This window comes from Silurus meridionalis, chromosome 15 (assembly GCF_014805685.1).
Source record: "Silurus meridionalis isolate SWU-2019-XX chromosome 15, ASM1480568v1, whole genome shotgun sequence".
NCBI lineage: Eukaryota > Metazoa > Chordata > Actinopteri > Siluriformes > Siluridae > Silurus > Silurus meridionalis.
The window spans coordinates 12775819-12800653 of record NC_060898.1 but is presented as its reverse complement, the minus strand read 5'-3'; the positions used below and the strand labels follow the sequence as shown (position 1 = coordinate 12800653).

Genomic DNA, 24835 nt, shown 5'->3' with positions numbered 1-24835 from the left:
CCTGGACCGCATGTGCCACTCCTGGACCCTCTGTCCTCCTCTAGCTTTGTTTGACAGATACACACTTGGCAGAGACTGATCAGTCTGGCGTGATTGGACACTCCTTTCGATGCAGCTCTAGTTCCTTAAGGGGAATGTCTCTAGGTTATGTAATTGTGCCTAGGTGTGTGTGGCATGAAGATGGACCTGCACTACAAATTCTCCTGCCCTGAATTTGGTGGACTGAGTTTAAAAACTTGTTTAATTTGCATTTTGGATTTAACCCATTTATTTTAGGCAGCCCTGCAAACAGGCTAATAACGCTAAGTACTTAATAATAAATATAACAACTTGGACAAAATTAGCTTATAATAATAAAGTCAATAATTGAGTACATGGATGGAGAGCAATATGAGGAATCAAGTAATTGCTGGAAAACACTGCCCTCTAGCATAAAATTTCAGTTATTGTCAAGTCTGAGCCATGGTGGCCCCATCCCACAACAAGTTAACAACTTAAAGTACCATTAAGTGCTATACCATCTTAGTGCCAAATTCCACAGGGTTCATTGTCTTACAGTCAGTACCTCAGCGTGGAGTAGCTGTTTGTGTGCTTAAATTATGCACTTGGCCATAATGATTTAGTTTCAAGCATTTCACACACAATATGAAAGCATTATTTATAAAGGTCACTTAGTTTACATTAACATTACATCACAGAGTTTAATTCTCACATATTGCACGGTTCTCTATAAAACCAAAGGGTAAAGTTTTTTTTTTTTTTTTTGTCTAAGAACATGCAGATTAGCATCTTTATTAAAAGCCGTCTAGCACGTGTTCGAGACTGTGAAAGATTTCTGCCACTCAGTCTACTTGCTTTACTGCAGCTTTTTAAACAATGTGAAGAAATATGAGCTTTGTGTTTTATCGCATGAAATCAATCATATATAATACATTATGAACATGAATGAGTGACAGGGTGGTGTGATTAAATAAAGCTCATTAGTTTTCTCAGCTTATTTCTCTTATAAAGTAGCAATTTGTGTCTCTTGGGCCAAGGAAAACCCTGGGGAATCTGTGGGAAAGTGCAGAATGGTGATACCACAGGGTTTGTTTAAATCCATTTCTCAGTAGATTGACATTGTATATATTTGTTTGGTCTCCTACCTGGCTGTTGCAGGCCGATTTTCTCGAAGAACATTTATGGGCCTTGCTAGCAGGCTAGGAACTTGCAGGCTGTGCTTGGCACCAGAAGTAGCACCCCTATTCTACTACCTTGGTTGTGCGGGACGGTTATATGTCTGCCACTGTTCTGCTTGTGCTTCCTATTGTTTTACAATTGGTGCTACCCTGTCTATCCGATCCTGCATCTCTTGTACATATTCAATCAATCGGTGCTAGACTGACATCCTTATGCGTTTTACCTGCAACAGCCGACAAAGATCTGACATTAGTTTAGACACAAAAGGTGTACCATGTTTAGTTAAAAGGTCCTTTGGGATTCCTACGCAGCTGAAGAGTAGCATTAGCTCTTTGGCTATGTTTTTCGTGGTGGCTTTCCTAAAGGGGACTGCTTCTGGTTATTGGGTGGCATAGTCGACCATGACCAGTATGTACTTGTGTCCCCATGCCGATTTTGGGAGTGGACCCATGGGGTCTATATCGAGTCTCTTGGAGGGAATCCCTCTGATTGTCAAATAAGGGGTGTTTGGACGGTGAAATGTGTTGGCATTGGGGGCACATTTCTGCCTACATGCCCGGTTAATGGAACCTGTCTCTTAGCTTCTCTAATGTGTTTCTTGCCCCTAAGTGTCCGCCCAGAGGGGGTGTGTAAGCCAGTTGCATTACTGAGTCTGTCTTACTTTTAGGAACTACCAGAAGGTTGCATGGTTGTCCCCGTCAACTTTTGTGGTAGTGTAATAACCCATTCTATATCATAAAATATGCATGGGGTAGATGCTGACCTGGTTGTCTGTTCACCCTTGATTTGTAGTACCTGGCTCCAGTGGTGTTTCAGGCGGTCATCTTCCTTTTGTTCCTGTCTGAAGTTGCTTTCGCTGGAAGCCTGATTGCACACGTTAGACATGGGATTAGTGTTATTTGACTATATGTGTTCTCAATGTCGTCCTCACGGACCATTAATGCTCCCTGGGTCCGCCTATTTTCCCCTGAAGTTCTTCTGAGTTGGGAACCTCGGCCTATCCCTACCTATAAGTGAGTGTACAGGCAGGTCAGGGATCACACCCACTTGCAATGGCTACTTACCTTCTTTGCTCGTGACCTGGACCCTGGCAGTGGACAGTTCTCATACGAGACGTGCCACTGGGATAGATATGCACACATGCCACTGGGATAGTTTCTGTCATTTTGACCTCGCGGGCTATGGCTGAAGGTCTGACCAGTGCAAAACTGATACCCATGTCCAACAGTGCCTTGGTGTCCCTGCCATCTACTTTCACAGTGATGACTGGTGTCCGGGGCTGTGCTGTTGTGTGCATGGTACACCCTGCCATCCACAGTTTTTGAGACTATGTCATGGACCTTACTCCCAAATCGGTAGTCATTTGTTCATCTAGTGGCAGGGAAAACTTAGGGTTTGTTTTCTGTCTTTGTTTTACACTAGTCCATTCCTGCCATTTAAATAAACATCTCGAGAGTGGAGAGAGCACACATTCAGGGGCTTCCACTACCTCTTGAGGGAATTTGGTATCTCGCATTCCTACAGCTTTGCGTTCGTTGAGTGGTAGCGCCCTTATAAATTTGTCCATTGCCACTCTGTTATTTCTATGGCTGATTTTCTTTTGCCAGTTAGAGCTACCTTTTTTGTGGTCCGTAGCAGGTCCTTCATTTGTGCTCTTGGTTTACTTCCTGTTTAGTACGCACATTTAATGGAATTCCGCAGCCGCGTTTCTCGGCTATAAGCTGTAGCAATTGAGGATATCCTCCTTTAAGGCATCATAGTTTGCGGCCGTTTCAATCGGGAGGCTGTAGTTTGTGAGCTAGTTTTGGCCAGCCCTCGTGTGTCGTGATGCACTAGAACGTGTGCAGGAACGGCATTTTAGTCATAAGACACTGTGGTTCTTGTGCAGAGCTGGGGGCTGGGGCGGTGGCAGTTTCTTGTCTTTTCTGCAGCTCGAGGAGCTCTTCTGTTGCCTCATAGATCCCCTTTGCCAGTTCCTGCATGACCCCCTGGATGTTAGTCTCCAACAGGTGCTTCATAACTGGGTCCATGGTTAGTGAAGGGCTGGGGCTCTCACTGTGGTTCGCTGGAGTCCCAAAGCTTTAGAAATGGCTTTATAACCTTTTCCAGACTGATAGATCTCAATTCCTTTTTTTCTCATCTGTTTCTGAATTTCTTTGGATCTCGGCATGATTGTAGTTATTGAGTATCTTTTGGTCTACTCCACTTTGTCAGGCAGGTCCTATTTAAGAGATTTCTTGATTGCGAACAGGTGTGGCAATAATCAGGCCTGGGTGTTGCTAGAGAAATTTAACTCGGGTGTAAAAAACAGTTTTAACAGGGGGCAAACACTTTTTCACACAGGGCCATGTAGTTTTGGTTTTTGTTACTAATTTACTAATATTTAAATTAGTTTGATGATCTAAAACAAGTGACAAACATGCAAAAAAAAAGATAGATGGGTAGATGAGACAAAATTATATGAATATGACAAAATTATATTATATGAAAAAACAAAGAATATGAATATGAATATTCTCTAATATATGTGTATAATAAAGCTGTGGTATACTGTACTATAGGTGCATGCTCTGTTTCTGCTTAGGCTTTTAGGCATATCAGTCCTTGTCACAAATTTGTGTGTCTGTGTGTGTGTCCGTGTGCATGTGTGTGAGTTCACACACATACGGGATCAGGCTGGAAGATCAAACGTGAAACATAATCTTAGCTTGAAAGTGCTTAGCAGCTGAGTATAACACGTGTAGTACAGCGTGCAGCCTCTCAGGCCTTGATGTTGAGTCTCTGCCGTGCCACTTGCTCTTCAACCAGGTTTAAACAGATTTCAGAGAATTTCATATTAACCCCTGTGAGCGGGGTTTGTGCATGTCATCAACATTAGCACAGTTGAGCTATAGATAACAACTAGGATTGGGAAGATTGTGTATGAGAGCAACTCATCTATAGGTTTTGCTTTGGAATAAATTAATTAAATAACAAGCCTCAGCAACCTCAGCTTCAAGGACACAGTGACAGTGTTTTTATTCCCCCCTTTAATTAATTTCCTTTAGTGAATGTTTACATTATGTGTATTGTTGTGCATTATAAAATAAAGGCATGGCATAATCTGATCTGCCAGTTCAATATTTATTACATAAACTTAACCAACTTAATGTACAAAAACATTAACAATGAGCTTTTCAGCTGGTATTTAACACCAGCTGTTTGACTTTAAAGGTTTAAGTATATTGTATTGGGTTCCATTAATCCATTTGATTTAATGCATTAAAAATATCTACATATATTTTCCCCACAGTCCAGAAAGCGATTTTCTGTTAATTCTCTTAAACCATATTTAATACTTAAGCTCATGTAAAAGTCTAAAACCATATTATCCTTCAACAACAATATCATTTGATCAAAACATTGTAATTCTGTTATGCAAGGAGTAACAAATAAATGCAGACAAATATTTGTCCCCCTTAATAAGCACATTAAAGGGTTCTATTGTGCATGAAATGATACAGTTGGGGATGTGGAAAGAACATGGAAATGAAAGACTATTTTTGCATTCCCTGTTCAATTTATGTGAACTTTGACCTGCAAATGAACACGCCTCTAACTTGAGTGGCAATATGAAACAAATGCATGAATTACATAAGGTGAGTAAATCAATGTGTGCGTGTGTGGTGGTGGTGTTGATGGGGTCGTTGTAAAACCAAATTACTCCACCCAGTGTGTTTACAGTGAAAAGAAAATAAAGCACAATGCCAAGCAAACATCCTTTTAACCAACAGGAACATGTCCATAAGATAGATGTATGATTCGTATCAATGGGAGACAGGATGTGTTTTGATTTGTATTGATGCGCTCACTGAGGAAAATTGCACGGTTTAACTATCAATTTGGGGGGTTTCTGACTGAATGCTTGTCTGAGTCATCAAATAGTAAAAAAAAGGCCAAACCTCTAGTGGAATACAATTCCTGAAACATTCATAACAAAATATGATGTTATTACAACCATTAAAAATATATACTGAAATATAAAAGGAAAATTCTGTCTCTTTCCTTGGGTTTTTTTCATAAACAGTGTGTGACCATTTTTAAAATATAACCTAGTGCTATAATCCTAGTGCTTCTAGTGCTCCTGCTTTTCATGATTTCTTTCAGTGTTATAGACATGAATATAATAGAACATCCAGGAAAAAAATTAAATCAAATTGACAACCATGGCTTAGTAGGGTTTTCATGACACAAAGTTAATATAAACAACCCTGGCATTGCTGCCTCAGCTAATGATATACACATTTTACAAGACTCATCCACAAACTTTTCTGTTACTAATTCCTGAAACCTTTGCCAATTTGTCACACGTGGATGGATGAATTATCAACCACTGCTAGTGCCCCTATGATATGCTTTTGCTTCCAGAATTGTATAATGACTGGCACTCATGGACATGCATATGCACACACCTCACATTGACCAGTTAAGCTTCTCCCAGTGACCCAGTGTAATCTGTTGCATACTTACTGACATGTGGTATAATCCTGGATAATAATTATGATTTCATAATAGTACCCTGATCCTGGCAATGCATCTGCATCCTGCCCAGGCTTGGCCACAATTCTGGTGCTCATGGAAGGGGCTACTTGAAGGAGGGGCATTGCTGAAGAAGTAGAAGAAAGTGATTAAAAGCAGGGAGAAAACTGGGTTCTGGGAAAATAACAGTATGCATAAAGCACCTCTCAAATTACTAAGTTCTAGACTTTGATCAAAAACTCTGAAAGTATGCATGGATTTTGAAATGGATTAACAATTAAATAAAAACCCCAACTTAGTCATGTGAATGTTAAAAAGTTTGAAACCAAAGGTGTTTGGAGAATTGCCAGACTAAAACTTGTCAACTGAAAAAAATGTATTCAATGTTTATCAGAAAATCATTGTTCATACACTACAAGATGCATTTAAGATTTGAAAAAATCACAAAAGCTACAATTAAAATTTTTGGATCATTAATTTTACATTACACAAGTTCCTCTGAGTTCCCTTGAAATTCCCAAACAAAGAGAATATCTTTTAATCTGTTCATGATCTAAAAGTCAGAGAACAACATTTGCCTCACCACAGCAGGACATGCAGCACACTGCTATGCTTAATGAGGATGAACATGCCATTCCTAGAGCTCAAACTTTTTTCTTTTTCTTTGATATTAAATAATAGGTTAGGTTTTCAGAGTACTCAATTATGATCTGCAATTTCAGAGGTGTGATTACCAGGATGCTTACAATGCGCTCAATCAATCAACTCTGACTGTATCTGTAATGTGTAACTTTTCACAGTGATTGTCTTTCTTGTCCCGCAATAAAGCTATGCTAATAAGATGAATGATTGCTTATGGCTAGAGCTGCTGATAGTAATTGCAAGGCCAATCTGGAATACAAATTCTTCAGGGTTGAAAGGATTTCATGCTGTTCTAAGTTTGAACAGCACAGTGTGAAACACATTGGTCCAGCTCAATAATCACTGTAGTTACAAGAACATATATAAAAGGTTGAGTTTTTTAGATACTGTGGGTTTTGTTTGTTTGGTTTTTTATATCGAAACATTTTTGACCAGAGTAGCACTTGTGTCAATATAATGAAAAGCATTTCAATTGCGATCCACTGTAAGTATAATAATGCTCTTCAGTCCTGCAAGTAATTGTAACTTAATAGTCTATATTTCTTATTATATTAGATTGTTTCTCAGTAATGAAAAAGAAATACAAATGGGTTGTTTGACTTGCAGCATTGGAGAAATAATTTGAGCTGCCGATGTGTAAGGAGAAACTGTTGAAGTAGGTTTTATGGGAAATGTTTTCAAAATAGACAATACTGCCAAAAAATTTGTTTAGATGCACAGTGCAATCTTTTAACAATAGACATTTTTCCAGAATAACGATTATTGAGAATAATACATTTTTACTGGCATACTGTCTTCCATGTACACTATATGGACAAAAGTTTGTGTAAGTGTAATAAATGCCTTATTAAACATTTCCATTTTAGTTATCATTTGCTGTTCATAACCTTCACTTTTCCTTGGAAAATATTCCTCTAGGTCCTTTAGTAAAGTCAGGCACTGATGTAGGCTGAGGAGGCCTTTGGTGCAGTCAGTGTTCCAGTTCATCCAGTTCATTTGGGTTGAGGTCAGAGCTTTATATCAGGCCACTCAAGAACTACTCAAAGCCATGTAAACTATATCTTCATAGAGATCACTTTGTGCACAGGGACATTGTCATGATGAAACAGGTTCGGGTCTTTTAGTTCAAATGAAGGGAATATGTTATGCTAATTCATCCTGCTCCACGGTTAAGGCATTGGACTTTGGATCCGAAGGTCACAGGTTCAAATCCCACCACCACAAGCTGCCACTGCTAGGGACCCTTGAGCAAGGCCCTTAACCCTCCCCTGCTCAGTTGTAAGTCGCTCTGTATAAGGGGGTCATGCCAAATGCCATAAATCCAAAGGCATCTTATTCACCTAGTGCCTTTAACTTTGTAATAATAATTTAAAAGGACCAGATCGTTAGGTGTTTTAATAAGTTTTTATGAGGTAAAAAAAAAAAAACTTTGGCAAAGTTAGATTTTTTAAAGTTATGACAAAAGAAATGCAGATAAGAGCATTCTTTTAAAGGGGTGCAATCCTGCCTGATATTTTAGTGACAGTTGTCTGTGTCTTTTTGCTGGTATCCTATTGCATAATGCTGGTCTTACTGTGTTATTTTTCCTCATATAGCTCATATAGCTGTCTCATCACTACATTTCCATTTCAGTGCGTCTTCCAGTCTACCGCTGGGGCACATTGTGCACTTTTTCTTTAGAAAACTGTTACAGAAAAAGGCTGCAAACTGTGAAAACTTTCTGTGCAAATGTATTTTAGCAGCAAAGCTGGGGAATATTTAATAAGAATGTTCTGTAAGTGCAAGTATGAGTCACTGCTCATGCAAAGCTGTATACTATAGATTTAAACAGTCCTATGTGTTGAAATATGAGCATTAGGATTATTTTTTGATTAATTAGGTATTACAGTTAAGTACAGTATATAGTATCAAAGTAAGTAATCCAATGTTCAGCATTCGAACACATCAAGATCTGCTCCTTTATCTAAGAGAAAGATTTTAACATGAGGTTTGATCTAGCGAGAACTGTAGATTTTCAGAATAGACTTTAAGAGAGTGAGATTGAGTCCTGAACACTAATTGGAAGCCTGCTCTCTAACTGTAGGGCTTTGTAAGAAAAAAAAAAAGCTTTGCCCCATGCTGTAGTCATCATTATTATGGTTGGAGCTTGCACCTTTTGATCAAAGCCAGCATGGCGGATCATAAAAGACCAAAAAGACTCTCAGTTAATGTAGTGCAAGGCCATTCAGTGCTCTATAAATCAAAAGTACTATTTTTATAATCAATGTGCTATTTTTTTCTATAGTCAAAAGCAGTATGGATAAGACAGGGGTGATAGGATCAGACTGCTGCTATACAACAACTATAAGTTGTTTATGCACTAACTGGAACATCAAGACAAGAAGTCATTACAATGGGAGATTTTGAACGTGTTTATCTGCGTTGTGTAAAGACAATGTACCATATTCCTCAGCATTATTTCTAAAATGAAACAAACCATGTCCTTTTAAAAGTGCCTTTTGTTGCTGTACATGATGTAATTAAAAGGCCATCCAGGGTTATTATGTAATCATTATGCTTACTTTAAGCTGTCTGATGTTCTAGTAAAATTACTTCTGTCTCATCATAATGATGTTAATCAGCATCCAGTGTCTAATGTCCCTCAGGGTATGAAGAAGACTTGCCCCAAGACTCTTCTCTGTTCTGGCACGTAGGTGGCAAAACGAACTTCCACTTGATGTTCTGTCTGAACAACTGAGTCTCTACAGTTTCCAAACAAGATGTAAAGAGATACCTCTTCCGAGGGTTCTTTAATGACCACATATCACATATAGCACTCTCGTTATAATGATAAAGAGTAACTTATAACTATATTGACTTTATATAAACAATTAGATCCTTGACTACTTATTAGATCAATCAGTGAGGTCAAATAGTGATGAAATCAAGGTCAACAAACCATGCAATTCAAGCACGTGTTGCATGGATTTCCATCTGGGACCAATAAAGTTTAATTCAATTTAATCGTTTTTATTTGTATAGCACTTTTAACAATGACCATTGTCTCAAAGCAGCTTTATACAGATAATATGGTGATAAAAATGAATAAGATGTTCTTTGTAAGTGTAAGTTTGTCCCTGATGAGCAAGCTGGTGGCAACTGTGGCAAGGAAAAACTCCCTGAGATGGCATAAGGAAGAAACTTGAGAGGAACCAGATTTAAGAGGGAACCTGTCCTAATCTGGGGAAAGTGATCTATCTATCAACACTATATTGGCAAAAGTTTGCGGACATATTTTTGGTCATAAGTACGGTATGTGCTTTTTGAGGATTGCATTCCACATTTGGTCCCAATATTTGCTGTTATAATATCCTCCATTCTTCTGTAAACATTTTCCACTAGATTTTGAAGTGTTCATCAGCCACAAGAGTGTTAGCAAAGTCAAGTACTGATGTAGAGTGAAGTTGCCTGGGGTGCAGTCAGTGTTCAAATTTCTCCCAAACGTGTTCAGTATGGTTGAGATTAGAGCTCTATAGCAGGCCACTCATGATCTTCCACTCCAACCAATGTAAACCATATCTTTATGGAGCTCGATTTGTGCACAGAGGCATTATAACAATAAGAATATTTAACAATCCTTGTTTTTCCCTCCCTGTCACCTCTCTCTCTCTCTCTCTCTCTCTCTCTCTCTCTCTCTCTCTCTCTCTCTCTCTCTCTCTCTCTCTCTCTGTCAAGTTAAACAAACTCCTGATGTACTAGTGACCAATAATCCTGTCTCTTTCTTTTTTTAAGATCTGCTTGATTCATCTTGATTCCCTAGCTCTGGGTTGAGTTCTCTTTACTTCAAAACCTCTCTGTGGAGCTGGGGATGGTTCCTCATTAACAGCCTAAAGATCCATGAAGTAACTGAGCAACTCAAGAACCTTATAGATGGATTTGGACTGTAATTAATATCAACAGACTGCTATGATGGCTTGAGACCACGGTTTGCATGGACAACAATGATAAAAATGTAATAAATGCAAATTCAGTGCCATGTAGATAAGGATGGGTCACCTTTTGAGTCTGGTTCCTGTCAAGGTTTCTTTTCCATGCCATCTCAGGGAGGTTTTCCTTGCCAGTATTGCCACTGGCTCACTCGTTAGGAATAAACTTAAAATTTTAAAAGGACCAAACTTATATGTACTAAACTTATACATTCAAATATATTAACTTCTTTATCTCTGTCAAGCTCCTCTGGAAAAATGTCTATTGTTAAAATAAAAATGAGCTGAATTGAATGATGGTTTAATTAGACAGCTTCAGACTGGGACTGCTTGAATATGACTTTTACATAATATTTGAATAAAATGCAAGTTTTAAACAAAAACATGCAGCAATGAGTGGGTCATGATAGGTTCTGATTAACGCCTACTGAATCCAGAATAGACACAAATAATGTTGTCAAAAGATCTTGTAGTTATTTACCAGTTTTTAATCAGCTTTCAGAACATAAGCAATAAATAGTACTTTCAAAATTTTTACTTTCTACTAATTATACTAATTAATTGCTCATAAATATGTGCATCTCCACAGCCGACTGTCTTGAAGACAAGTACATAACCAAGGCAGAGAGGTCTGTGGCTTAGAAGCAAAAAGCTGTTCAAAGGACACTGCAGATGGATTAAAATAATAGCTATCATTATATTTTGAGTTTGATATATGTTTTTTCTTTCTTTCTTTTTTTTTTTTATATCAAGAACCATGGATGATGCTTTTCAAAAGTTTGTACCAGACTTTTTAATCTTGATGCACTTTGTTGAGGCTTCTTCTCAAACCACTTCTGGGGCCTTCCAGAAACAGATGTATTTACTGTATTTTGGAATCACATCCTATTTCACTTGCAAACAACTTGACATTCAACTAATTTAGCAACTTCTGATGTCATCTGGTTTCCAAGGAAAATAATTTAACAGTAACAGTGGGGGAATTCTTATGCAATCACAATGGTGGGTTTTTGTTAAATGTGAGCCAAAATCATCAAAATGAAAAGAAATAAACACTTGAAATATATCAGTCTGTGTTTTTTTTCAATCTTCTGTTAAAGATGATGTTTACAGGTTGTAGTGAAAGGAGACTTGTTGAATTGTGTTCACTGAGTTTCTTCTCTTTCTCTGCTTTAGTAATTGCATTCGTTCTCACTGCATGATACATGTCTGTGATGTAGCGCTCTGTTATACTGCATTTCTATATTGTAATATTGATGTTTTTTATAGACGTGTATCATAATGATAGTATTAAGAAATGGATTGTTTCAGAAAGGGACCCCACTGAAGGCCTAAAATTTACAGTCCACCACTGGTTATTCCTATACAAACGATACAGTGTTAGAAACAAATAGATAATACAGACGTGTGATTTGCTGCTGCACTACTGTCACTTTACTTTTCATGCCTTGAAATATCTGTACAAAGGAAATCTGTAGCAAACAAAATAAAAGAGATTAGACATATATTGAATGAATGGTTAAATGTATTGTTACATATTATTTAATGTAAGATATGAATTGTAAATTGCAGTCTTTTTTTTAATTCACTTTTTTAATATTTTTAATATTTTTAGTCATCCCAAGAGCTTTTTTTGCACTACATTGTTCTGTTCTGTTCTGTTTGTATTCTCTCCTGGGTATAGTTTTTACATTTCTCCTTACACAGTACTGTATAATCAATTATACAGTAGGTTTACTAGTCGGCGCTATACTTGGTTTTTTTGTCTTTGTCTTGTCTTGTGTGGTCTGTCTGTACTGTTTTTTGTTTGCACTGTTTGCACCAGGTTGCACTCGATGCACTTTATGTTTGTGTTGTAGCTCTATGCTGTTGTTGTTTAGTGTAGCACCAGGGTTCTGGAGGAACGTTGTTTTTTTTACTGTGTACTGTAGTAAATAGTAAAAATGACAATAAAAGCCTCTTGACTTGACTCTTGACTTGAACTAGTAGTGAACTACAAGGCCCACAAAACGGCGCTCTTTATGACGTCATCTCTAAGCGACAAACAAAGTTACCTTTGCCCTGCTCCGGAGTGTCATTTTCTGTAAGGTAGGTTTAAAGCGTTTCTTTTATTTTCCTGAATGTATTTAATGTATTTTAATTATATGCTTGTCGTATTTTTTTGTGCAAGAGTTGGACAAATGTTATATAGATTTATTTGGTCGCTAGTTAAATTTCTACTTAATGAACTATGGCCTGAGTAAGTTGCGGAGTTATCAGTCAGTACAATCTGATTTACTGACAGTTTTACTCACATTATGCATTTTATTCCAGGAAGTGTTTTCTCATCAGAAGCAACGAGATCACATATATTATGTGGAATTATCTTTGTGCACAAATGTTGCATACATTTAAAATCAGTAATACTGATCCTGCAGAATGATATAGATTTATATATTTTTTCTTTTATATAAGAACATATTTTTGCATAAGTTGAAGTGGGATACTTTATTATTTTGCTTAATATTTTTCAGATTATGATTGTGCGTCATAGGTGCCACATTGTCACATTTATTGCATATTAAGTTTATTCCACTTCAGTATATTTAAACAGGACATTGGTGCTTACAAAGCTCCAGAAAAAAACATAAATGATAAAATGCATAATTTATGCACAAGCAGCGGGAAACCTCTGTGATTTGGTAATCTACAAAGCTGATATGGTAATGACAACTAATAAAGACAACATATGCAGCTGTGATCTATATTTTAATAGGTAAATATTAATATTCTTACACTGTAGCTTGTTTATTAAGAATACCTACAGGTGGATAAATTGTACATATACGTATATATATAAATACTAAATAAAAGCCATATTTTACAATATATTATTAATTCCATTAACATATTCAGGAATTTACAGTATATCTTTTAATAGGCATAAAAATTAACATGTAAAATTTATCTTGACAAATTAAATTGCATATAATGGGGAATCTATCGTAAGTTTTTGAAAGTTTGTTGCTTTTGAGCTGCACAAAAGATTTTTCTTTTTTATATATAAAATACTGCATGTATTACTACAGTGTAAAATTATATTCAGTAATAAGCTATAGATGCAAACTATGTATACCATGTATACTATGTATACAAACTATTATAACTTAAAATAACTTGAAATAATATGCTAAAAAATGTTCCTATTTTCTGCAATCTGTACTTTTCTGCGATCTTGACTCCGTACTCTGCAAATATGTGTATTGTTTTGTTCAGAGAGATGGCGCTAGCTGGAGTGCGTGTGATTGAGTTAGCCGGACTCGCCCCAGCACCCTTCTGTGGAATGATCTTGTCTGATTTCGGGGCCCGGGTGATCCGTGTAGATCGGACAAAGGTCACCATGGCGATGGACTCACAAGCAAGAGGCAAACGATCTGTTGCTTTGAACCTGAAGAGTCCACAGGGTGTGGCTGTGCTGAAAAAACTGTGCCTTCAGGCAGATGTAGTTCTTGAACCCTTTCGGAAAGGTCAGTCCAAATAAATTGTGCACAATAAAATAGAACATTCTGTAAAACCTTTTTAGAGGTCAATAAATGTACAAAATATTTGGTTTAGCATCTGTCAAATTAATTTTTAACTTAAAAAAAAAAAAAAAAAAACAGTTTCTGCCACAACACAACTGTAGTCTCTTTTAAAATTGGCCAAAGATGAAAAAAGTTTGTTAAACAGCAGCTATAACATGCACAACACCAGTTTTATATCAATAAGCTATTATTTTAAAAGTTGTTTAATTGCAATTTATATAATATAAATGTGTTGTAGACTAAAACTCATTAAAGGATTATATACAGATACTAAGTCATAGTCTTATAATTAGACATTTGTTTAATTAATAATAGTAATAATAATAGTTAACTTAAGTCCTATGCAATACAAGAGTTATATACTGTATGTACAGTATATGGACAAAAGTAGATTTGAACAATTTCAAATTTAGTCCACATTTGCCGTTATATAATAACCTCCACTCTTCTTGGAAGGTTTTGGAGTGTGCTTATGGAGATTTGTGCTCATTCAGCCACAAGGGTGTTGGTAAAGTCATGTGCTGATGTCGAGTGATGAGTCCTGGGATGCAGTCAGTGTTTCATTTTATTGAGGTCACAGCTCTATAGCAGGCCACTGAAGATCTTTCACTACAACACTTGTAAACCATATCTTCATTGAAGTGTCTTGGGTAAAGGGTATTGTCATGTTGGAAGAGGTTTGAGTCTTGTAGTTCAAGTGAAGGAAAAATGTATACCAGCACATGTACAATTGTGTGCCTCCAACTTTTGCAACTCTAGCAACAGTTTGGGGAAGAACCACAGCTGGAAGTCAAGTGTACTAATACTTTTGTCCATATAGTATGTATAAATAGTGATTCAAAATAAAGGCCAAGTGTATAACTGAACGTATTTTTTTTGTGCTGAGTTTTAGAGTAGTAACCTTTTATTTATTTATTTATTTATTTTTACCTGTGTTGTGTTTGGGTTGAAGGCGTGATGGAAAAACTGGGTTTGGGCCCTGAAGTGCTGCTGGAGGAAAATCCTCGGCTTATTTATGCTCGGCTCACAGGTTATGGACAGAGTGGCTCCTACGCCAAAGCTGCAGGACACGACATTAACTACCTAGCCATGTCTGGTACATACTTCACCTCCATCTTCTCTTTATACTGTCTGATTATTATAATGAGATATAGTAATACAAATACTACTACTTATAACAATAGTAATTCATTGATTCAACTTTCTGTGGAAAGTCTGACGGTGCTGAAAACAAATAAAAACTTGTATTATTAATTGGTAAATATTTCGATTACAGAAGGCGTCTCCAGTGTCAGGGCTTTGTAGCAGTAGGATATATAGGTGTAACTAAAAGTTTTCCAGCATAGTAACTTTCTGACACAAGAGTTTATATAATTTGTGTTCATGTGTTTGAGAATCAGTTTAATTAACTTTATATTTGTACTTCATGGTGTTTTTGATTTTTCCTGTCTGAAACAGGACTACTATCCATGCTGGGCCGTAGTTCAGAGAAACCCTACGCCCCACTAAACTTGATGGCTGACTTTGCAGGAGGAGGCCTGATGTGTACTTTAGGGATCGTTCTGGCTTTACTGGAGAGGAGCAAATCAGGCCAGGGGCAAATTATTGATGCCAGTATGGTGCGTCCTCTGACACACACTGACACTTTTGTACAAAGTCATCATTCATTCACAGTAACAAATTAAGCAAAAGCTCACCGTCTGAGAGAGAAGCCTGAGTTGGCATTCACTTAACACTTATTTATCAGGGTAAAAGGTACTGAACCATGAATAGTGTGTCCTTTCTTAATTAAATATTGTGAGTATTGTGGATGGAACCACTTAGAAAGCATTGAGTTGTCTTTAGACTACGATTGCCTCAAACAGTTTAAAAAAAGAAAAAAGATATATTTTCCCTGCCAGTGTGCAGACTCCAACAAAATAGACATTCAGTACACACTTTTAAAAGGAAATGATTTATAATGACACTATCTAGCGTGAACCATAAAAGGCTGGGTTCCCTTTTGAGACTGCTTCCTTCCTCTCAAGGTCTTTTCCTTATATTTGTATCAGGATTTTTTCTTTTTTTTCACCATCCACCTTTGACTTGCCTGTTTAATAAAATAGAAATAAATCTATAAATGAAAAATCACATCTAGAATGCATTTATTTTTGTAAAGCTGAATTGAATGAAAAGAATCATCTAGTAAACGACTACAAAAATGCAATCACTTGTTCTTAAGATATTGTGGCAATTAGAATTCTATGCTGGCCACCAGAAAATATAATAGAAACGAATAAACACTTTTCAACACCTGGACTTGGACTATATTATCTATAAAATATTACAATTACAGTAATTCAACATTTTTGCAAATTTTCAAACTTATGTGATGGTGGGAAGTAAAGTGATAAACAAAGTTTGCACTTGTTTGAAATCCATGATTAATATTTGTACTATTAATAATAATAATATAAAAATATTTATGAGGTTAAATGTTTTAAACAGCATAATCTGTCAATAGATTATAAAGCATAAATCGCTTTTTTTTCCCAGGTTGAAAATTTCCTCTTGATTGGTGACTCTTTCCATGTGTCTCTTCACAGAAAAATTCACCTCATCAATAATAATGAGTTTGTTGTTTAATTAATACACTTTCATTTATCATTAAGCATAGATTATGTAAAATCTTTGCCACATGTGATTGAACTATTTTATAAATGCATTCAATTATAATGTAATAGAATCATGGCATTAATATAAATTTGTGTTTTGCAGCTAAACAACTGACAGCTGCTGTTCTAGAAATGCGTCAACACCAATCAGACGCATGTCCAATCAAATTCTGGAATTCAACAGCACTGTCTGTTAGTTCCATTGCACTTTTATTTGGGTGTACTCACGCTCATGTTGGCCAGTGCAGGGAAACTTGATGCAAAACTTTACGTCATTAAAAATAAGTAGCATTACAATGTGCCTGTGATTCGCGTACATGTGCTATAATGCTTTCGTTAAATGCGTAATTATACATCGTTGTGTATAAATGCAGATTTTTTAGTGTCTAAGCTTCATTGAGAAAGGATGTCTCATTACGTTTGTCCTTGCTTCCTTTCCTCGAATCTTCAGCAGAGCGAGGACGACACAAGAAATGAGGAAAGGAAACAAGGAGATGCAATTAGAGAGATGAGAGAGAAGCGCTTCTTTTATGATTGGGTATAAAGAATGAAAGCCTTATGATAAGTGATTGTCCACTTCAGCACCACATCGTTCCAAGTGCATGTGGCTCTGATCTGAGCGTAGACCTGCATTATACACATTATCTGTGAGTTCAAACATAAATAAAAAACACAGAAACTTGCACATATGACTCCGAAACATGTCTGAAACTGCGTAAACATACACACATTCGCAAGTTACGTATTTGTATTTGAAATGAATGCGTATGAAACATAATTATGTAATTACGCACTGGGGAAATCTTTAGTGCGGCATGGCTGCTGTCATGATAATTAGCTCTTTCTCTGATGAGCAGTGATGATATCTGTCATATAATTCCCTTAACAGTTTCACTGCACCTGCAAGATTAAACAGGGGTTTGGCAGTGGCTAAGTAGCAGAGTATCATCTCTGTTCTCGATGTCAAACCAGCATGACAGCCAAGTCACACTGTGCCTAATTAAGATTTCATTATCTTTGTCCACTCACATTAGTGTGGATATTGTCACTGTAGCGTTTTGGACGAATCCCATTTTTGTTTGCTTATGCAAACTTCTGTTTGATTATGGAGAAAGGTTTTACATAATACTATACATACATATATACATTATGGCTTTTATTCTTTATGGGTGAGCTGAATTCTAATGGAATTAGCTGGATTGGTTTCTTTTAGAAAATCTTTGATGAGTGATAATCTAATGGATGTAATATGAGATCTAATGGAAATCATCTGAAATTGAGATAACATCACATCTTTTAAATATTCTAAGAGATAATCTATAGATTATCTCCTTAAAGTGATAGTTGAGGGTAACTGTGGAGTAACTGAGGTAGTCAGAGGAAATGAGAGGAACCAATAATCTGACATCTTTGAGATAGTCTACCGAGATAATCTGAGCTACTGTTAACTATCAAACTAAGGTAGTATGGGATACTTCAAATAATTGAACATCAAATAATCTGATATCAGTTAGATCTGAGATGTTACATATATACTATGTGAATCAAATTCTTTTAGACTATCTCAAATATGTCAGAATATAATAATTATCTCATTTCTAGCTTGCTATAACAGATAATCTTTCATAACTGTGAATGTCTATATCTCACCTTTCAATTATTGCACATCAAAAGCAAAACTTTTCATTGACGAATGAGAAAGTACAGAGGTTTTAAGTGGACAGAAAGTTTTATATGCAATTATGTATTTAAATGGACAAAAAGTAATTATACAAACATCATCAAATTGTAAAGCCTAGTCATGAGTTACTACAGTTCTGCTCTTATTATTTTATTTATGTCCTTTTCTAGAGAAACCCCATATATTGCAAGAATACTTAGGAAAAAAAAGCTCTTTCTGTATACAGACATAATAAAAAAAAAATCCGTCCATTAATGTCTTGAATTGCGATAATAACCAGAAAAACTTCAACCAGCTCATTGTGCATTTGTGTTTAGGTGGAGGGAGCAGCGTATGTCGGTTCCTTCATGTGGAAGTCTCGCAGCCTCGGTCTGTGGAACCGGCCCCGTGGGGAGAACTTGCTGGACAGTGGTGCTCCGTTCTATGACACGTATCAGACCTCTGATGGGAAGCACATGGCTGTGGGAGCCATTGAACCACAGTTTTATGAACAACTGATCCAAGGTGAGAGCAAACTTTTTTTTTTAAACTTTAGCTTTGAAATGAGAATGAAATTAAAACATATAAACAGCCTTTGTGTAAGTGCTTCTGTGACTGTACCTTCTATTGTACCTGCTTCTGCTACACACAACAATTAAGAAGAAATGATGAAAGGATTTTTAAAGAACTATTACAGAATAACACATTTGTGTGATACAAAGACTATAACAATCCCACAAGCTAATTCCGGAAATGTCAGATTACTGAAATTACATGATGTAATTGCCAAAGGCATTTTCTATTGACTTCCAATTTAAGGAGCAAAAAGAAAAAATAAATGGGATGATGTTATATATGTTATATATAACAGTCTTTTACTTTATTGTTTTGTTTGTTAGAAGAACAATTTCCATGTTTGCTGGCCAGCTATTAATAACCATTGTTTCCTATGACCAATTGGTGACTACCATTACCTTTTTTTTTGTAATAGTAATTTATGCAGATCCGATATGATTTTCAGTCATTTCATTACAAAACAATCAATAACTGAATTTTTTTTGCATCGTCTCCGTCCAATATTTTACCCTTTTACGAAGAAAAGTAAAGTAAATATGCACCCTCTATGTTTCCTTGCACATTAATTATTAATTAAAAAAAGTGCACTGGTGATCTCAGTATAATTAAAATTCCCAAAAAGGCCCAGGGAAAAAATAATTATGGTGGCTGAGAGAATATTTTTTTCTCTGTTGAAGAAAAACCCCTTCACAGCAATTGGCCAGATCCATAACACTCATCTGAGTCAAAGATAACAGTCAAGAGAGTAAATACAGAGGCTTTACCATGCCTTACCATGTAAACTATTGATAAGCCTCCAGAGTTTGTAAAACAAATAGCTTGAAACTTCTTATTTTCTGACAAAGATCAACTTGTATCAGAATGAGTAGAAGAATTTGGAGAAGAGAAAGATCTGTTTATGATTTGCAGCATATCAATACAACTTATAGCATGGGCATGTATGACTGCTAATGGAACTCATTGCCTTGTATTTATTAATGATGTGACAGCTAACTAAAACAGCAGGAGAATTAATTGGATGAGGTGTATATGGCTATATTATTTCTTAAAATTAAGACAAATGCTTCAGTGCATTTTTAAGTCAAAGAAGTAGAATGCTTTAAAATGGTCAAGCCAATCACCTGACTATCCAGCATGCATATTGCTTGCCAAAGGCAAAACCGTAGGCGAAATCCCCCAAGAGCACACAGGGACTAATAACATGACCAGACAGAGCATCAGGGAAGGTGATACCATACAAAGGTGGATACAAGTGCAGGCTTTATTAATTTTTTATTTCAAAACATACAAAAAAAAAGAGCCACTTGGCACAGAAACAAGTAGAAAAGTGTGTAGTGAGAGACAACAATAAGAAAGAAAAACAAATGCAAGACCAAAAAAAATATATATATATACCAGACAGTGCATCAGGTGCCTGGTAAGACTTAAATACAAGTGCGAAGTCATTTTTTGCCCACTACATGGCTGCAAGAAAGAAGCGAGTAACACGAGTGGCAAGTGAATACTAGTGTATATGCAGAGAGATACTATTCTCATGTAGAAATGTTCAGTTAAAAAAGAAAGAACCCACAGAGATTTTTTAACCGTAGGTTCTTGAGGTCATTCAGTGGTTCTTGTTTCATCTGGTTTAAATAGAAACCATGCAAGGATGCTTCTCAGTATGTAAATGCAGATTTCCATCCAATCATCTAAGTGATCAGAGTCCAGGTCATGTTCGTGTTTGGCCCTCTTAATCCTCTTTTTAAAGCCACATATGACTTTTTTTTACTGTTCACTTTCATTTTTAAGAACATCCATCAATGTAATGCCAAATCTTGGAACTGAAAACTGATTAGATACTGTTTGACGGGACATGAGAATGCCACCATCTTGTTTCTAATCATTTTGTTTGTAACTAAAAGAATGTTGGTGTGTCATATCGGCCTTACTTACATTGCGGACTCAGTTATTAGGCTGAAAAATTTGTATTCATAATGTTGACATTTTCTTCTTGACCCAGGCCTTGGATTGGATGCTGCATCCCTCCCACCACAGTTGAGCATGTCTGATTGGCCAGAGCTTAGACGGACATTCACTCAGGTATTCGCACAAAAGACGCAGGCGGAGTGGAGTAAGATCTTTGACGGGACAGACGCCTGTGTGACCCCCGTGCTGCCTCTGGATGAAGCCGGGTCACATCCCCACAACCGAGAGAGGGGCTCTTTTTTAATGGACGCTCAGGGCGAGGTCAGCCCTCGTCCGGCACCCGTCCTTTCCCGCACCCCAGCTCACCCGTGTCTCTCTCGTGACCCGGTAGTGGGTGAGCACACTCGCTCTGTGCTGGAGGAGTGCGGCTTTGACTCGGCTCATATCGAACAGCTGCTGTCAGCTGGCATTGTAGAGTGCAATGAAGCCAAAGCACGTCTATAATATGATGAAAAAGCAGCAGCAGCATTGTGAATTGTGACACACCCACGCACGCACGCACGGACACACACACACACACACACACACACACACACACACACACAGCCTTTCTGCCTCATATACCTACCGCCTTCAGCAGAAAACTGTTGTGTGAAGAGCTATTAAGCTCAAATTAACCATCTTTTGATTCCAAAGTTTTTATCAGAGTTTGCAGAGAGTAGATTTGACAGTGATGAGATGTTTTGTCCTTTAAATGCACAGCTCTTTACTGTGATTATTCTCCATCACAGAGCTGAAGTGAGTCTGAAATCTGTCTTTAAAGTCTCTTTGATCATCACTATTAAGCTTTCAATTTACAGCAAAGAGATTTGCTAAAGCGTGTTTAATGATAACTGTCTCTATCCACAACATAAGGTAAATATCAATCTAAGATTTTTAATTAAACTAGCAAAGGGCTCATCAGAATTAATGGCACCCTTAGTATTAAAAAGGACATTAAGGAGCTCAGTTTGTCTGCCTACTTCTGAATGATTTTTTGTGTTTTTTTTTGAAAATCAACCAGCCGTGTCTTTTGGAATAAATAATTTTTTTTCTTCCTGAAAAGCAATAACTTTTTTTTTTTTAGAAACCAGTAATGAGTTTCTGGTAATCTTTAAAACTAATACCAGTACCCATCAGTAGGTTATCTGTAGGTTACACCATGTTGTTAACATTATTTACACACCAGGTCTCACTCATCGTATCTGCCCTGAGTGGCCTTACTCAGCAACCAGTAATGCAAAGTAATTGTGATAGAAACTAATTTAATAAAGAGTTTCTATAAAACTTCTCTGTAATAAATCCCAAAGCATGCTGTTCACCAGGGCAAGTCATTCACTGACCCTATCTAATTGTAGAACATCTGCTGGTTAAAATATCAATTCCATATACTGTAAATCTTGGTCTTCCTCATTTTTGAAATATCACACTAATGAATTTTGGAGATATGCACTGAAGTTCATTTGCTGAAATTTGCTCAGAAGGACATGGGTTTAAATGTGCCAGCACTGGGCCCATAACCATCAATTGCTCTTTGTTGACATTTAACAATTGATACTTGATTGGATCGATAGTAACTCTGCATTAATCCTAATCATCCCCTTGTTAGTGAGATATAGAATAAAAATTCTGACTAAATATTCGGAAAAGAGAATGCCTGCTGTGGCAGAGTTTGTGTGGGTGTTTGTTTGAGACAGAAAAACAAAATAAAGAAAGAGAGAGAGAGTTTGAGTTTCTATCCTATTGTTGATTTTTCAATATTCATTTACTTGCTAATTTGTACTTGCTAATAATTTTTTTTTATTCTTAAAAAAAATTTGCTTGATTTGAAAATACTGATTGTGACTGAGCTACTGTATAAATAGCATTTTTTTCTCTAATATTGACTTTGCAGGACTTTATAGTTAGATAAGTTAAGTTTAAATGATTTATGTGTAATGCTGTGCTCACACAGAATGAGTAAAGTGAACATTTATACTGTCTCATATATCTGTAATGAGTGAAAGTGCACATCTAGTTATACATTGATTCTTTAAAAAAGGACATTGCATTTAATATTAGACCCTGCATTTTGCAGGGTCTAATGTGGTTCTTCCACAAATGGTTACCACAATACTGGAGGCACACAATATTAAAGGATGCCTTTGGAGGCTGCAACATTAAATTTTCCTTCATGTGAACTAGAAGACCCAAATCTGTTCCCGCATGACAATATTCCTGTGCCCAAAGCCAGCTACTTGAAGATATGGTTTACATAGGGTTAATAGGGACTTTATCCCAAATTTGAAAAACTTAGTTTCTTAGTAATTCTTACTGTAGCATTTTTTTTAACCTCACAGAACAATGAGTCATTAAAACACAATCATACTACAGTGATGCCAAATGATCAAATCTGATTGGTCAGAAGCTGTTTATATAAATGTTAATTCAAATAATTTATCGCTTTCATACACAAAAGAGGTGGAACGCTGCTTTTTCTTTTGTCTTAATAAACTAAAAAAGAGAGGCTGATGAGAGAATAGCTATTTATCGCCGCTATAACATGAATTAACTAACTTGTCATTATTGATATGATCAATTTCTATGAAAGATTTAATAAGAAATATTATTCCTATATAACCTAAAGTCATAGATGGTAAAGTGTACACATCCTTCACTCAAGTAGAAGTACAGACACTCATGTTTTAAACTCTGGTAAAGGTTGAAGTTCAGACTACACTTTTTCACTCAAGTTAAAGTAAAGAATTTTGGCTCTGACTATTTAAGTAAAAAGCAAACATTACTACTACCTGTTGTAGTGACATGCTGGTAACTGGACCTCACATCTTAGTAATATAATAATACAAAATAAGTTTAAATTTTGTTACCTAATGAATGTATTCAGGCTGAACAACCACCATATAAACCACAAGCAGAGCAACGATGATGATGATGATGATGATGATGATGATGATCAGGAATGTGTTTGTTCTCAGTCATGTTTAAATCACTGACTCCCTCTGTCTCATTCACATTAGCCCCAGACATTTTGTTGTGTTCTGCCTTGCTTGTTAGCTTCGTAGGTTGCCGTGCAATGACAAGAAATAGGTTGATGGGCTAAAAACTACACGCAATAAGAAGAAATAAATATTGATAATGTCACCAAATAGATCAGATATTTGTGTAAAAAAATGTAATGAGTGAAAGTAAAAAGTTGTCCAAAAAAGAGTAAAGTACTGATACGAGAAAAATCTACGTAAGTAATGTAACCGAGTATTTGTACTTCATTACTTCCATTTCTGCCTGTTGTTACATGAGACTTTACATTTTATTTCATACAAAAACAGGTGCATATATGATATACATACTGTAAGAAGTGTTCTGACCAATCATAAGAAAGGGTACATCCTGTACTATGTGTGTGTCAATAAATGATGTAAGATCTGGCGAAAAATAACACTAACAAGTGGTGGGGAAGGTTTAAAAAAGGAACAACAGAATTCTGGTGGATGGGAAATTTGATTGAACTGGAAAGCCAGAGATATAAATTTATATATAGTTATAAAGCAGAAAATTAAAATCTGCCTTCACAACACTGGAATACACGGTATATGTTTAAGTTGAGGCATCTTCAGATCTAATCGGAAATTGTTTTCTCACTGAGGTATTAAACTGTAGTTCTAGTTTATTAGAAATAACGGATACCTTAATATATTCACTATATTCTGTTTCCCTTCGATGTTAGAACAGCCTTAATATATATTAAGCCAAAAAAAGTGCAGTTCCAGAATATTATGCACCTTGTTTTAATTTATATATGCTAAGTGGAATTCCACATTTTGTATTAAGAAAAAAAAAAGATGATTCATGCAATATATAAAAGTATTCGGCTTTATTGGTACTGTCAAAATATTAGCATACAGATAATTTTAAGATGATGATAAAAATAAAGTATATAATGCTATATGATGTAATGCATTCTCTTCAATAAATTTGCCCACGTCTTTTAATTATTAGTAATGAATGCATTATACCATAATATTCTTGGTTTTAACGTTGTCTTTCACAAAATGTTTTTTCAAAAGTATTTCTGTATATTAGAGATGGTTTAAAAATGGTTAGATTTAATTAAGAGGCCAATAAAAAAGGGAAAAG

At 36.2% G+C, this 24835-nt stretch overlaps 1 protein-coding gene across 1 annotated transcript; it reads left to right on the top strand.

Moving 5' to 3' along the window:
- Nucleotides 1–12336: 12336 nt before the first annotated feature.
- Nucleotides 12337–22861, top strand: amacr (alpha-methylacyl-CoA racemase). The gene is made up of 6 exons (XM_046868614.1): nt 12337–12392; nt 13560–13810; nt 14820–14963; nt 15326–15486; nt 18520–18706; nt 20757–22861. Exons 2-6 carry the CDS (start codon nt 13564–13566, stop codon nt 21164–21166), a joined length of 1149 nt encoding a protein of 382 aa, XP_046724570.1. The 5' UTR covers nt 12337–12392; nt 13560–13563; the 3' UTR covers nt 21167–22861.
- Nucleotides 22862–24835: the final 1974 nt, after the last annotated feature.

Excerpts from the sequence above, each read along its gene's own strand:
- amacr (XM_046868614.1), top strand. The coding sequence starts at position 13,564 with ATGGCGCTAGCTGGAGTGCGTGTGATTGAGTTAGCCGGACTCGCCCCA. Across the intron at positions 13,811-14,819 it reads TCTTGAACCCTTTCGGAAAG|GCGTGATGGAAAAACTGGGT; the intron begins GTCAGTCCAAAT and ends TTTGGGTTGAAG. Across the intron at positions 14,964-15,325 it reads TAACTACCTAGCCATGTCTG|GACTACTATCCATGCTGGGC; the intron begins GTACATACTTCA and ends TGTCTGAAACAG.